At 40.5% G+C, this 15,626-nt stretch overlaps 1 protein-coding gene across 4 annotated transcripts in view; it reads left to right on the top strand.

Moving 5' to 3' along the window:
• The window catches only part of CHFR (checkpoint with forkhead and ring finger domains), a 61,727-nt gene that overhangs the window by 30,618 nt on the left and 15,483 nt on the right, over window positions 1-15,626 (top strand). For 3 of the 4 annotated variants that reach the window (XM_075012643.1, XM_075012641.1, XM_075012642.1), the window contains exons 15-18: window positions 1,996-2,083; window positions 2,547-2,654; window positions 5,013-5,085; window positions 8,644-11,377. In XM_075012643.1, coding sequence (XP_074868744.1) covers window positions 1,996-2,083; window positions 2,547-2,654; window positions 5,013-5,085; window positions 8,644-8,686 — 312 coding nt within the window. In that variant the 3' untranslated portion in view covers window positions 8,687-11,377. Of the gene's footprint in view, window positions 1-1,995; window positions 2,084-2,546; window positions 2,655-5,012; window positions 5,086-8,643; window positions 11,378-15,626 lie in introns of those variants that run through there. The other variant, XR_012647995.1, reaches the window with a different exon arrangement.

Below are 15,626 nucleotides of genomic sequence, written 5' to 3'. Positions count from 1 at the left end.
AGGCTGGCCACGATGACCAGGATGTCCTTGTCCTTGAGATCCTGCAGGTCCATGGCGGGCTGCGCTGTTGGGGCTGAGCAAGGCTATGCCAGCACTGAGCTGGAGGTTGTGTGCCGCAAGCAGCCCGAGCCCACAGCATGTGCAAGGGGAGGGTGTTTGGAAGGGGCCACATTAAGGAGGTGGCTGGCCCGTGCTCCAGGAAGGGCTTGTTGACCCTTTGACCCTTCCCTCACTATTTCCTGCCCCGTTATTTTGAAAGGAGGCTCTGTGCTGTGTAGCTGCTCCTTTCCAAAAGGAGAGGGAGGGGGTCTCTTTGGATCCATGTTTTAAGTGTAGTCGCTTCATAGTGACATGACTCTCTTAGTAACGGATCAGGATTATCCCTTTCAGTGTCCCTTGCTAGTGTGGCCACAGCCCAGGCATTGAAAACAGAACATTCAAAAGGAGACACTCCTCTCCTGATCCAGTCCTTGCGTATAGGTCCGGCAGCAACTGAGTGATGCTTTGTTCTTCAATTGTTTGTTTGGATATGCAGATAGTGTCCAGGCACAACTAATGTTATCTTGAAATCATATTCCACGAGTTACATTTTGCTTTACATTTAATTATGCTTGTTCCTAAATTCAGCATAAATTTATCTGGATTAGCCTAATCCTTTAACTGTGAAGGAAATTATTCTTTTCAAAGATAAAGTTGGTTTAGAAGACTGAATAAAGAAATCAGGCATGTGTTCAGCCTATCATGTTGGCACATCTCTGTGAGAATGTTATAGGAGAAGACACAATGGACAGTAACAAATGTGAGCTGATAAATGAGTCAGGTTTGCACTGCCTATTATAATACCTTGCTCTGGTGTAATGGGGTAGTATTCCCATTTTACAGATGTGAAAACTAAGATGAAGTGGCTTTTCTGAAGTCACCCAGCAGGCTAATGGCATAAAATAATACATATGCTTAGATTCGAGGACACAGTTTAGGGAGGATATGGAAGCTAAAGCCTCTCATAGGGGACACTGCTTGCCTTTCTTCCCCTTCCCTTCACTATCAGTATACAGCTTGCATGCATTCCTCTCACTCCTGGCTGGTGAGGGTAGGGGGCAGAGGAGTAAGTGATGCAATGACTCAGACACCTTCTGGAATTCAGATACAACTAGCAAAGATGTTAGGGCTTTCTACAGATCAATGATTCACCTGCTAGGAAGACCAGTTCATAAGATTTATAAAAACTGCAATGTCCAAAAGATTAATAATTAAAAAATCTAAAAAGAAAATTAGGGTTATTACAATTTTTTTTCCACTAGTTAATTTTAACTTGAAGTATGTGTCAGGTATTACAATGTACTGACCATGGACCATGTTGCCCTTAGCTAAGCACACTGGGTAAAATCCTGGCCCTGTTGAAGTCAAAGGGAGTTTTTCTGTTCACTCTGATGGACCAGGATCTTACGTAGCATCATAGACCTTCTGTCCTTTGAAATCTTACACACATGCTTACTTGCAGTGGGACTGTTTGAATGCTTAATGCAAAATACCTACATTAGTCTTTGCAGGAGGAGGGTCATAGTGAACTTAGCATACTGATAGAGCCATCTTTACCCATACACAGAATGCACAGTTGCATAGGGCACAGGGAGATCTGGGGTGCTACCAGGTCTTAATACAACCCATCTGCCTCTTCCTATCCCTTTTCTGAGGCTCTGCTTCCTCAGGAGAGGATCTGGTTAACTTAAAAGTGAAAAAACCTGCCAGTGTTAAGAGCAGAACCTGTGAAAGAGCTATTCAAATGCTAATGAAACCATTTAATAGGCATTTGCCAAATCCTGTGAGGTTCTGAATTTACTATATTAGTCTACAAGGCCTTAGCTTAAAATTTGTTTTAAAGCTATTTAATTAGTGTGTTGCTGAAGATTATAAAATCATAGCTAATCATGTTTGTTACACTGATATCTCTTAGCCTCTTCTAAATATGCTTTTTATATACATTCCATGTTTCAGGATTACCTGGCATCCAGGGGGTTTACATGGAAAAACATGTTAAATGAAAGTCTCTTACTTCTACAAAGAGAAGTTTTTATGTTGTCAGGTATGTCTCTTCAGTGTTATGTGAGTTTCATGCACTTCAGTAAGTAATAGTGGATTGCGCTAAACACGTTGGCTACAATTACGCTACAGCAATCTGTTGGCAGAAGTCACCGTCGAAAGAGATTTCCCGGGAAAACTTCTGTTGACAGAGTATAGCCACGGTACGTTGTTCTGGGTGCCCTGTCTGTCAAGAGAAGGCCTCCCCCACAGCCTCCGCACAGCTTTTTTGTCAACAGAATCTGTTGACAGCAGCATTATGACTCATGGCATTTTGTGTGTGGATGTTCCGCCAGTTGTGTCAACAAAACCCAGGTTTTGTAAGCAAAACTCGGTAGTGTAACCGTAGCCGTCCTGCTTTCCTACACTGCTTGTGGATATGTCCCAAGCGGTCACTGCATTTTTGAGGTGGTTAGATTAAATGAGCCTTAAGTTAATGCTATTTACAAACTGTTTTTTTAATCCAGATTACAGAATTACTGGGAACACAGTGCTTTGTTATTGCTGTGGCCTCCGCAGCTTCCGAGAGCTCGCCTACCAGTATAGGCAGAATATTCCTGCTGCTGAATTGCCAGGTGAGGAGTGGGGAGAAATGAATTTTGTCCCTTAACTGTGCAGGCCTGGGTACTTGGAGTCAGACCTCTTTCAATTAAATGAATCCTCCTGTGTAGATCCTTACACACCCCAGTGTAGTCCTATTGCAGTCAGTTGATGGTTCCCTTTGCAGGAGTGAAGTTGGTTGACTGACTTACTTGTGAATGGCTGTAAAGTTTGTGTGGTAACCAGTTCAAAGAACACCTACTGCCAAAGTCTACATAGGGGATGCTTTACCTCCAATATGACTGTTATTTTTTAAAAATTTAAATATGAGGACAAAGTTGCACAGTAAAATCCTTCAGCAGTAAAGCATATTACATAACAGGAACAACTATCAGTTGGCAAAAATTACCTATAATAAATTCTTTGCACATTTAAATACAAATCAGGCGTTGATATTTTCTGAATATCATCTGATTTTATATTGGCTCATGTTATTTAGTGACCAGATTCATCCCAAGATGCACTCTAAAATTGTTAAACAGCTCAGAACTTCATTATAAGATGATAGAGACAATTTTGTCTCCTTCAGTTCCAATGTGTACACAGTCTGTTGGGATGAGCCCTTCCATTAATCTACTTTAAACTTGGTTATGCTCTGCTACTGTTTTTTTTTTTTCCAAACAGTCCTTGTTGTTAGCAACAGCTTCTCCACTCAATTACCTGCTAAATATGCTGCTGCAAGTTTCAACACAGCATGGGGCAGACGGGCCAATCTAGTATGTTTTTAATTTTTAAAAACAACATTTTATCAGCAAGTTTGACCACTCAGCTTTACATTCATTATAGCTGTGAGCAAAACTACAGAAACAAAAATTATCACTACACATTTTTCTTGTGTAATATTACTAGTGCACAATATCTTGGATGTTTAAAGCCTGATCCTGTTTCCCTTGAAGCAGGTGGCAAAACTCCAAGTGGCTTTAATGGTGCAGGATCAAGTCATTATGCAGAGGGCTGGTCCATGTTTGCCTTCCCAGTTAATGATGGGTTTTTCTGTGTGTCAGTGTGTATTATTGTTGTAACCACTTTTCTTTCCTCCCTGGGTTACTCGGGAGCAGGCAGCACTCACTTGTGTGCCTATGCACCAGATGGGTTTAATATTAAGAGATCTGAGTGTCCCAGTGGTGATGCTGGACAGCTGTGAATCTTTTTTCCACCCCTGATTTCTAAAGGTCTGTAAAATGGCGGTGCCTCCACCTGGCTGGCCTCTGTACTCACTTAATGGTGTGCCTTTGGAAACCTCCAGGAAGTTTATTCCAGTTATAATCTGGGTTTACTCCCACCAGCAATTATAAATAGTATATATCTAATAGACCAAATTAGAATTAACACACACTTTTACTTAACAACTTTAGAAGACAGAGTTACAGACTAAACATGAATAAAGTCAACAGTGTACACAGAAATAAATGAAACATATAACTGGGATGTACACTACCATCAGTTCTCCCACCCCAGAGTGTACACTCTTTAGTTATTAAAGTTCCAGTTACTTGCTTTCGTTGGTGCGTGGCTGTTGTTCCACTGGATTGCAGTCGGATTGGTGAAGGTTCTGTGTATCAGTCCAGGCAAGGCCACAAGTTGACCAGCCCCTCTGTCTTGGAGTTGGCCTCTGCAGCACTTTAACAGACACAAGTTAAGTTCCTTCCTTGCAGGGTCTCTCATTAGCAGGCTGAAGCTCCCCAGGTCAGTTCCTGGCTGGGAGAAAACTCCACACCTGCCCTGAAGTAGCCTGTGTGATCACCCTTAACTCTCCAAAAATGGAGAGGCTGCTGTGTTCATCTGTACTCCAACAAAACAAGGCAGCAGAAATGTAGCACTTTAAAGACTACCAAGATGATTTATTCGGTAATGATCTTTCGTGAGACAGACCTGATATGATGAAGTAGGTCTGTCTCATGGAAGCTCATCTCCAAATAAATCCATTTTGGTAGTCTTTAAAGTGCTACATTTTGGCTGTTTTGTTTTTTCTAAAAACAGGGAGGCCACTATTTTGTTCCCCCAGCCTCACCAGACAGCCCCCTTCCCTTCCTGTTTCTTCTCAAAGCCTCATGGGAGTTGAAGTCTCTGGAGCCCGATTGCAGCATGCAGGATCTTTCCAGTATCAGTCAGAGGCTCCTGTATACAGAGGGGCCAACATTGTAAAAATGAGATAAAACTGGTATAACTTAAAGTAGTTTCTTGCAAAGGGAGGTTTTTTTTCTGCAACTCTTAAGTAAAGCCATTCACAGCAATGGTTCTGAATGTAGTTCAGCTATGTTGATTTTTATCATCTGTAACATCTTTCTTTTATTTATGCAATACATGTGGCATTATTGTGGTTTGTTTTATAGTGACTGTCACATCACGTCCTGATTGTTACTGGGGGCGCAATTGTCGGACTCAGGTTAAAGCACACCATGCAATGTGAGTTGTTTTTCTTTATTTCTTTTTTCTCCTTGAACGTAAACTACCAGAACTCCAGGATTAATGGAGTAGTTCCCAAATAGTGGGTCCTGTCTAGAACTGTGAGAAATTGTTTTGCGGCACAACCAAAACTACTGGTTGAATCTGTGTAGTCTCGCACTCTCAGGACCTGGCTGATGCCAAAGCAGAGAATTTGCTAGACTGCAGGAGGTTAGTATTGTCTTCATTCCTTAATAGGCTCTTAGAACACATTGGGGGGTAAGTTAGATCTAAATAACAGCACAGAACAGTGACAGCCAGGACTGGTGGCTGTAAACAAACATTCTGGGATCACAGGGTACTTGGCCACATTCAGGGTACATGGAAATCCAGCTAACTAAAATCATGCCAGACCACAGATGTTGCCACAGCACAGAGGGCCAGATGAAAGAGGTTCTACCTTTACCTGATTTTTGTCTGGCTTTTGTTCCAGAATTGAAATTTTATGCCAGGCTCATGCCAAGACAATGCAGCCTCTGTTAGTCTAGTTTCAAGTGAGCTTGCTCTGATTCATTGTTCCAGACAGAAAACATGTTATGTAGAGATTTTGTACAAAGCTGAAAGTCATCCATGTAGAAATTTTAAAAAGCAGTGGGGAGTGTCACACAACCGCCTGTCAGCAGAAATAGTCAAGTTTGGTACAATTTTGATCCTAACTTACCAAGCCCGTCCTTCACTTTTCACTGAATCACTTTCTCAGTTCTTTGCATCTGGGTTCTCCTCAGCTGCATTGCATAAGCTGTGTAGTGGTCCCTGTTTTGAAGTAACATGGAACGCCAAGGATATTGGGGTGCCCCAAAGCAAAAATTTCTCTCGTTGCAAGTGGTTATTTGACATGTCTGTGCTGGAAGTAGGTTGAGAACCTGTAGTTGTAGGAGTCTGATGTGGCCTGCCGTTCTTTGTTGCCAGAGTGGCTCCAAGAGTTTCATTCCCTGATCTAGTTCAGCTTGGGCTACTGGAGAAAATGAAGAATTAGGCTGAAGAGGGAAGAGGATCCTTTGCTTTTCAAGTGTATAAGCGTTCTAGGGGAGATAGACTCCAATCCATGTATGAAGACAGACCACTGCAAGTGACCTGATGGCAGCTGCATAACCCTACATGTCTGAGATTTTTAAAAAGAAAGGTTTAATCCTAGTCAGCTGGGCGGTCTGATTTCTTGGTCATATCTTCTTTTTGTTAGAAGAAGAGACTCTACTAGTCAGTAAGAGGCCGTCTGAGGCTTCTCAAGCTACATGATCACCACGGCCTGATTATGAAACGGGCTTTAGGGTTCCTGGGATGCAGCCATTAGCACCTGTATGCTCTGGCTCTGCTTGGTGTGGATGGGAGTAGTTGCGGGGGGGGGCGCGGTGCGAGGGAGGAAGCAGCTCTGCATACTGCCATTCCGCCTCATGCCACCCTTTCCCGGCTGGAGCCACGTGTGTCACCATTAGCGGTGCTTGACTGCAGACTCCACCGCCACCCTTCCCATTGGCTGGGATTCCAAACTAATGGGAGGGGGTGGTGGGGCCTGCAAGCGCAGGCCCGCCATGTATCCTCCTCCCCTTTTCCCACTTGGGAGCTGCACCAGCTGAGCAACTGAATACCCTGCCCCGACCAGACCCTTCCTCCCTTCAAGACCCTACACCAATTCACTCCTTTATCCTACCTTTCAGCCAGAGTCCCCCACCTCCAGCTCATTCCTGCACCCTACCTCCTGCCCAGAACCCCTACACTCCACACAGTTCAGCACCTTTTCTCTTCCCATAACTTGCACCTTCACCCAGCTGCATGCCAGGTCCTTGCACACACTGAACTTCTCATTTCTGGTCCTACCCTGGAGCCCAGCAGGCTCCACAAAATCTACTAGCTCTGGATCATCAGACAGTTAATCTGCTCTTGGCCATTTTGTGTGAGAAATAACCAGAAGTTGGAAATGTCAATCTGTTGAATCAAAAAGGTCTTCCCCCCCACCCCCCAGAAAGGGCCAGATCTAGGAAAAACCCATGTTGCTCCATTATATCCAGGGGAACTGCTCTCACTCCAAGCCTAAATTTGGCCAGAATTTAAAAGATTTAACAGCTTGCTTAGTTCAGAATCGATAGACTTCATTAAGCAAGGAGAAGGTAGGCAGAAATACTGTTCCTCCCTTTATTAATAATGATCCACATTCTCAGTTACTAAAGAGGAACTGTCACTTCCCTTCCGTGGAGAGATTGCTTTAATGTGCAGAAGGTCCCACTATCTCTGCCTAATCCTCTGAGGAGACTATGCAGTTTTCATAATTTTCCTTTAAGTCAGGCTGCCTGTGCTGCTTTATGCAGCCAGATCATTATACATATTCAAATGTTCATCCTCCAATCTCTTCCAAGGTAAAGATTTTGCAGAATAAACTCCATGAACTAATTTTCATTCTCAACTATTTAGTTTAGGTGCTTTGCTGTATGTCAGGAAGAATTGTCTGTAGTACTAGGCTGCATTACTTTTGCCAGGGGCATTTTGACAGTTGATGCACTTAGGAGCCGATTCAGTGTCAAAACACCCGCCATACTTTCCTGTTCAGCTTGACGTTGTGTTTTTTTGGAGGATGGTGGTCCACTTTTATTTGAAAAAAAAAAAAAAAGCAAAAAAAAAAGCACCCCCTTCTAGAAAGTCCGGTGTACAGGCCTGTTCTAGTTTCAGAAACCCATGAATTAAAACTTTCCTGACCTACCACTATTACATCATTCATCGCCTTTTGCATGAGGCAGAGCTATTCTGCTAACTGGTTTGGGTTTGAGGACAGATTCTTAGTGAGAAGACTGAGAGCCTCAGGTCTGCTGCTGCATCTTCTCCAAACATCTACAACTCAGTTCTCAACTTGTGCCTCAGGTACATGTATTGAATCCATCAAAAAGAAAACGGGAACAGACAGGTACTTGACAATAAGAAAGCAATACGTTTGTATTATCCTGTTATCTGTCTAATCCACAATGATCACTGTGCCACTTACTGGAACGCAAATCACCTGGGATGAGGCATCCTTCCTCCCTGAACTGGGAAAGTTTTCACCTCTCCTCTCTTTCCAGAAAGAGATTCCAAACTCATCTCAGATTTCAGAAATCAAAGCATGTTTATGTTGAAATTTATTTATTATCCAGGTTAACATGTCTAACAACTTCAGCTCCCAGTGCCTCTCGCCATAATGCTGATTGCTGAAAATTGCGTGTCTGTCAGGGCAAGATTAATGCTGCTTATGTGTCCAGTCTTAATTGCCTCCTGCATTTAAGGTATACAAGTCAGAGAGGAATGCAGTTAGCAGGTTTTCAGGTTATGCAATGTAATCAGCAGTTGTTGGGTAGTAGAAATATTGAATATTCTATTATGAAAACCTTTATGGAGGGTAGGATTCATCTTAAAATAACAGGCCTGAATGTTTTCAGGTTGTCTATGTGTTACTCTAAACTTTTGACATTAAAATATTCTATAGCAGGCTTGGTTCTTTTTCATGGTGGTGTTTTTCTGAGAGCAATGTTAAACTTTTTTTGTGTTTTATTTCAGGAAATTCAATCACATTTGTGAACAAACACGTTTCAAGAACTGAACTGTTTGAAATTGAAACTGAATATTTGTAGTCTAGAGAGAGGGGATGAAAGCCTGAAATACTGATCACATAGGAAATGTGTTCACGGGATTTTCATTGTTCCCTCACAGCAGGGAGTCAACAACTTTTTCATCAGGTACTCTGGTGTGACCTTTTTATTGTGTAGAGTTTACCAGTTATATATGAGTACACAAGAACCTTTTTAAAAGAAAATCTGACAAGTATTGCATTCCATCCTCATTATTACAATGTCACTGTTTCACTGTGCTCAAATAAAGTAAAAGCAGGCGTACATTGGAGGCGCTAAGAATAATCATTAAGGAGTGTATTTGCACTAAATGTGTCTGAAAATCAGAGAAACCTTAATTGGAAATGCTCCATACCTGTAACTTTAGTATCAAAGGAGGGAGCTCAATGTATGATCAGTCTTATCTACTGCTATCTTGTCCTTAGCATGGCAGCTGGGATGGAAATCTGTTGAAGTTCTCTTGTACAAAACAGGAAGAGAATCTGACATATGTTCATCAGAATGGTTTTTTGTTAATTTTTTGGAACTATTCATTAAACAAAGAACAGCTTCAGCTTTATAGCTCCAGGTCAGAACTGTGCTTTGCAGGAACCCTATACAGGAAAACAGTTTCTTTTTAACTAGCAGTTTTGGTGTTTCTTTTTACCATTAGAATTAAATAACACATTTGCACAGATACGCAAATCATACTCAAATTTGGAACAGTAATTGCTTATGGATGAATAAGCTTCTGTTTTTAATCACTGTATAGCAATTTTATATAAAAAAACTAAACCAGTATTGTTGACATACAGCAGACAGTAAGAGCAGCTGGTGCAATTTTTATTGTATTTTGGGTGTGATATTGTACGTTATCTAGGTATGTAGTTTTATCTTGCAGCTGTGCTCTAGCATGTGCACATTGGTGAAAGCATAGAAAGGCTGCCACTTCAATAATGTATGAGGTTTACAAGAAGGAAAAAATGTTCTGTATGAGAAGGTCTGCCACAGATAAACTTGAGCAATATGGAAGAATTCTTTTGATGTGGGGAAGATTTTAAGGAGGCACTGGTGTCACAATTATGTTGAATATGTAGACTTCATTTTTCACTCTTCTATTTTTTGCTTGATTATGTTCAGAAAATGTCCTAAGCATTATAAGAATGTGACGTAGTCATGAATATTTTCTAATCATCTGGCAATGAATGTTCACATGCTTGCTGTGGACCAGCTTTTCATACGTATACATAGGAGAGCAAATAGAATGGAAAGAAAGTACATATATGTACTTTACATGTGTATCTCATGTTTTAGGTATGCCTTATTTTGCAAACAAGATTTATACTTCATCATTAAAAAAACCTCACTATGCTGTATTGCAGCACAGCACAAGAGGTAGCTCATTGTATCTGTTAGTTAATTAAAAAATACAGTACTGCACATGTTAATATAAATGTTAATTCAAAGTAATGGATTTCTGTTGATATGTTTGTTTTAGAGCTAGCTGCAGCAGTGATGGGTTTGGTAATATCCATAATGCTGTTAAAAGTACACTTTGGTGTGGACTTCTCTTCCTAATATCTGGGCATTTTCTCCTGTGAGTAGGGTTGAAATCAGATCTGGAATAATACTTGAAACTTGTTAACACAGCTTTTGTTTCTACCTTTTACTATTACTAACAGTGTTCTGTTGCACCTGTATTCATATTTTATGTTTAGAAAGACTGATTTTTTTTAAACAGTTATTGTATTTTCTCAGGACAGCAATTCCCAGCTGTTTGGTCTCAATTTCAGCTCTGGCCGTGCATGTAAGCAAATTGCATGTACTTGTGGAAAGAGGGTCTTTGCACATTACAAGTAGAAATGTGCTTTGCATTCTCAGCCACCACTTTCCATGCCCCACATTGGCTTTTACCATAGGCTTGTCATTATGCTAATGTTCAAGTTGCTAATGTGCTGATTTTTTGGTGGATTAAGAATAATATGTCTGCAATCCTACATACAATTTATCTTGCATCTGAACAAGCTGGTGGGATGTATTATGTGACATCTTAAAAATCTGCAACAATCTCAAGTACTTGACATCGAAACTACCTGTATAGTAGAGGTTCATTATATTCCTTTTATGTACTGCCCCCTGCCCAGTAGAGAATAAACATTGCCTTTCTATGCATAGGGGGTTGAAGTAGTGCAATGGAATGGAATGGGGTTTTTTGTGATTAAATTGTACTTGGAAGAGCTAAGAGATTATCTTGCAATAGGGAGGGTGAGTAAATCCTGATCTTCATATGTTCTTAAGTAACTAAGAGCATCTTTCATGGGTATTACATACTCTTATACATTAGTTCTTTTAAAACATATGGTTGCCAAGTGATGATTTAGACAATGTGATAACTGTATAAACTATACTTGGTGTAATTGTTTAAATACTGTAAAGGTGCACCATGTTTTTAACCTGTCTAAAGCACACTCCCACCCTCTTTATAAGAGACATATAGGCGCTGACTATGGAACATTGTAGAACAGATTTTTGTGAGAACAAGGATGATTGTGATAGGGTTTAATGTGGTGGTAAATAAGATATAGTCACCCTCCATGAGAGAGTTCTTTTATAAAGATTGTGGAGTGCAGTTCTTCCAGTTCTTTTTGTGATTTCCTGGACTAAAAAGTTATTAAAAAATTACCCACTGAAGCTGTCTGTTTCCATTTCATTTGTGCTGTTTATTTACCCCCATCACAAACTGTACATACATGATGTTGTAGACATCACTTTCTAATATTTGTCATGTTGCTCATCACTTGACAGTTACTGAGGTTTTTACAGCAAGATACCAGACTTGAACTCAAGGGCTGTGTCTACACTAAGACAAAACTTCAAAATGGCCATGCTAAGGCCATATCGAAGATTACTAATGAGGCGCTGAATTGAATAATCAGCGCCTCATTAGCATTAGGATGCTTCTGGCCGCGGCGCTTCAGCTGAGCGGAGTAAGGGGATTTCTAAATGTGTGGGGTCCTTTTGAAAAGACCCCCGTGTAGCTGTCCTAATGCTGTTCAGCACCTCATTAGTAATCTTTGATATGGCCATTTTGAAATGTTCTTAGTGTACACACAGCCATGATAACGGAGTGTAATATATTATCTGGAAAGAGTTCTTTGTTTCTGGCATGTGGAAAATCTGGCTTAGCCACCTTTATAACTGTCAAGATAAATTTGTAAAGGATATCCAGTTTCTCCACAGATTTTATAACAAATAAGCTGCAGTACAGCCCACCTCCATTGTACTTGGAAGTAACCACACAGACACAACTCTTGTTTTAAATAAGAAAAATTCAATCCAAGCATCAGGAACAAAGAGTTGTACCTCATTTTGTAGAACTCTATTATTTTCTTACTTCATGCAAGAGTATTTAGGTACTGTGGTCTCAATGATTTTTGGACTGCTGAAGCTACTGTTACACTAGCAAGTTTTGCTGGCAAAACCATGGTTTTGTCAACAAAACTTATGGAGCGGGCACACACAAAATGGGATTTGTTGACAGTATCTCGACAAAACACAGCACTTTTGCCAGGAGCATTCTGCCTCAGAGCTTTGAGGCATGACACTGCTGTCGACAGCTTCTGTTGACAAAAAGGCTGTGTGGATGCCTTGAGGGGCCTTCTCTTGACAGACAGGGCATCCACAACAATGGGCGTCCCTGTCTGCTGTGCTTCCGAGTGCCTGTTTCGTTGAGAGCACAGCTGGACAGTCTGGCTGCTCTGTCTAGAGCGGAACACTCTCCTGATTTGCTTTTGTGTGTGTGGCTGCACTCTGTCAACAGAAGTTTTGTTGGGAAAGCTCTTCCAACAGTGACTTCTGGCAACAGAGTGCTGTAGGGTAACCATCGCTTGACACTACTAAAATAAGGTTCAACGGCAGTCTTGACAAAATGAATATTGCAGTGTTAAAATAAATTTAATCTAGTTTGTATGTAAATCGTGAAAAGAATCTGAATGACTATAACAGAGAAGTTTAGTCTGCTGTAGGAAGTTGCATACTGAGCAACTTGGAAAAACTTTTATCCACACCAGACTTCATTTGACTATTTAGTGAAATTGGTAAAGCCAGCCAAATTTGTTATAGTGGCAAGTTTTTATGAGTTAGGATCTAAGCATTTCTGAATTCTTACTGGTCTCACACTAAGATGGAAGTTAAAATCCTTTCCTATTATAGCTAATCATTACTTCTGTTGTTTAAGCCAGCTGTCATTCGTTTTTCAAAATAAATTGGGGGAAAAAACCCACGCTTAAAATGCACACATTAAGCAATATAAAGCAACATACAGTCTTGTTCTGTGATCTGTTAGAACAAGAGACCTGCAGACATTCAGACCTATAAATGTATTTGTGGGTTTAAGTGCTGTGTATTCTATTCTAGCAATGACTGTCAAGTGCCTAGCTCAGTTTCAGAAGAAGCACTCAGTTTTTGGTCTTGGCAGAATGAAGTCCTGTCATATGAACTGGAACATCATACAGCTGAAGCTATAACATCATGGAAGCGGCTGTGCTTTACCCTGCTTATCCATTGTGGCGGGAGTGAAAGAACAGTGGAATATTTAATATAGGTTTTCTGATGCTGACATCTGTCCATGAAGCACTTACAATTATTGTTACGCTTGGTCATTCTCACTGTGGGTTGGGTGTCAGTCAGTGACTGGGTGGTTTCCATTACAGGTCTCTGAGCCGTCTAGGCCTTAGTAATTTACAGCTAAGGTGTGATCCTGCTCCCCTTAAAGTCAATGGAAGTTGGTTCTTTGGCTTTAAGTAATAAATAATGAGGAGGCCATGCTAGTGGAAAAAAAAACCCTGCACACTGCAATTTTTAGTGTCATAGTGTTCTACTTTTAAATGGAGGCTTTAGTTTAGCTGGCTTAATCTAGTGCTTTTGGATTTTTTTTTTCTTTTTGAGGTGGGAATTGGGGAATTCTCTCTGAGAAGATCACAATCAAACCTTTTATTTGTGCTGCTGGACAGAACTTTTCTGGAAAGTGGTCTTTATTTCATGCTGTCTGTCCTCCTGGGAAAAGGAAATGCAGCACACTCTTTCTTGGCTTATTCCCCTGCTTTCAGTATCATTGCATCCTAGCAGTTTAAAGAGTGTGTGCCTGGCTAATTTTCCCACCTTTTTTTTGCCTGATGGCCTTTCTGTATGAAGTTTGGAAACAGAAGTCCCAATTACAATATCAGGGACCAGCTTCTCTTTGGCAATGCCTGATATGCCAAGATTGTTTCTAAATTTATATTTTCAGATATTTTGCTTTTTTAATGGTTGGTTGTTCTGACTTTCAGTGAGGTCACTTCATCCCTAAGCTCATGAGTTGCTTACAGCATTTTTTATAATTCATTTTCTAAGGGTGCCATTCATACTTGAATATCATATTTTTCTATAAAGGCCATGAGTGTTCTTTTGAAATTTCCATCTCCCTGTCAGCTATTTCTTTCAATGCTGCTTGGATGGGTTGTGAGTCCATTGTGTTGGATTTTGTTACCTTTCCCCTTTAATTGTTTAAATTCTAGCTTTTTGACAAATGGTGAATTTATCAGAATAGTTCAAATGTGTTGATAAGTGAGATGTGGCCAGACAATCATCTTCTTGCAAATTGTTTTTCTACCATGCAGCAAAATAAACATTGGTTAATCAATGGGATTTTATAAAATGACTGAAAGGAAAGCTGAAAGAATACTTCTGCTAAGTCATCTTCCTGCCCAACCAGCTCCTTGTATTAAAAGTCCTACATACTAAAGGTACTGGCTATAAGTATTAAATGCTTGTTTAAAACACCCATTTTAAGAGTCAGGTTCAGTGCAACACTAACATCACACTTGACCCTGCTGTGTATTTAATTCCTTTAAGCATCACCTTGTCATTTTAATTACCTGTGAGCAGCTGATTGCTTCTGAAGAAAACTAGTAAAGAAGAAAACCTGGTTGTGCTATAGGGTAGTAGGGTAGCTTCAAAGAACTGATGTTCTTACTATCAGTAAGCAAAACTGGGCCCATGCCTTCTTTTGAAGTCCTGCTACCAGCAATTAGCTAACATTGTGGCCGTGTCTACACTTTAGAAAAACTTTGAAATGACCATGCTAATGGCCAAATCGAAAAATACGATGTCTGCAGGGACCTTTTGAAAAGGACCCCCGTGTAGACGAGCATGCACACGAGTGAAACGTGGCACTTTCAAAGTGCTGTGGCTGGTGGCATGCTAATACCTCATTAGTATTCTTCGATTTGGCCATTAGCATGGCCATTTTGAAGTTTTTCGTAAGTGTAGATGTAGCCTGTGGGTGAGGAAGAAGGTTGGAAGGAATACCTCGATCTCATTATGAACCACAATCTTGTAATGTTTTTGATATGAACACAATCACTATGAGCAGCCTATAGCTCTATATCACTTTATTTCTAATTTAATATAAAGTAAAATACAACAAGGCTTTCATAGCAAGTTCTACACATGACAGTAGAACCCCCAAATTAGGAACACCAGAGTTACAAAGTGGCCAGTCAACCACAGAGTTCATTTGGAACCAGAGCCTCTTGAGATTCCACTGTACTTTAGGTTTTAAATTGATTATCAACTCTTGATACTTTTTCCATATAATTGTTAAATGGCTTCCTTCTTCCTGTTAATGGCTTTTAGACTACTGTACATAAGAAGCGCTCTATATACATAAGATTGATTAATACTGCAAACTTGTTGAGCTTGTTTTAAAACTAAAATGGGTGACAAGGGACAAGTGTAAATTCTCACAGTAGTTGAGTGCATTTTTGTGCCCTTGTACCCTTGTAATAGTTATTCTGGAGGTAGCATGTGCTGTCGATGAATGTGTGAGGATTATATTTTATACAGCAAAATGCATGTGTGACACTTTCCCTCCTTCACTGGCTGTGGTGATAG

The sequence above is a fragment of the Carettochelys insculpta genome, chromosome 18 (assembly GCF_033958435.1).
Source record: "Carettochelys insculpta isolate YL-2023 chromosome 18, ASM3395843v1, whole genome shotgun sequence".
Lineage (NCBI taxonomy): Eukaryota > Metazoa > Chordata > Testudines > Carettochelyidae > Carettochelys > Carettochelys insculpta.
This window is presented reverse-complemented; position numbering and strand designations above follow the sequence as displayed.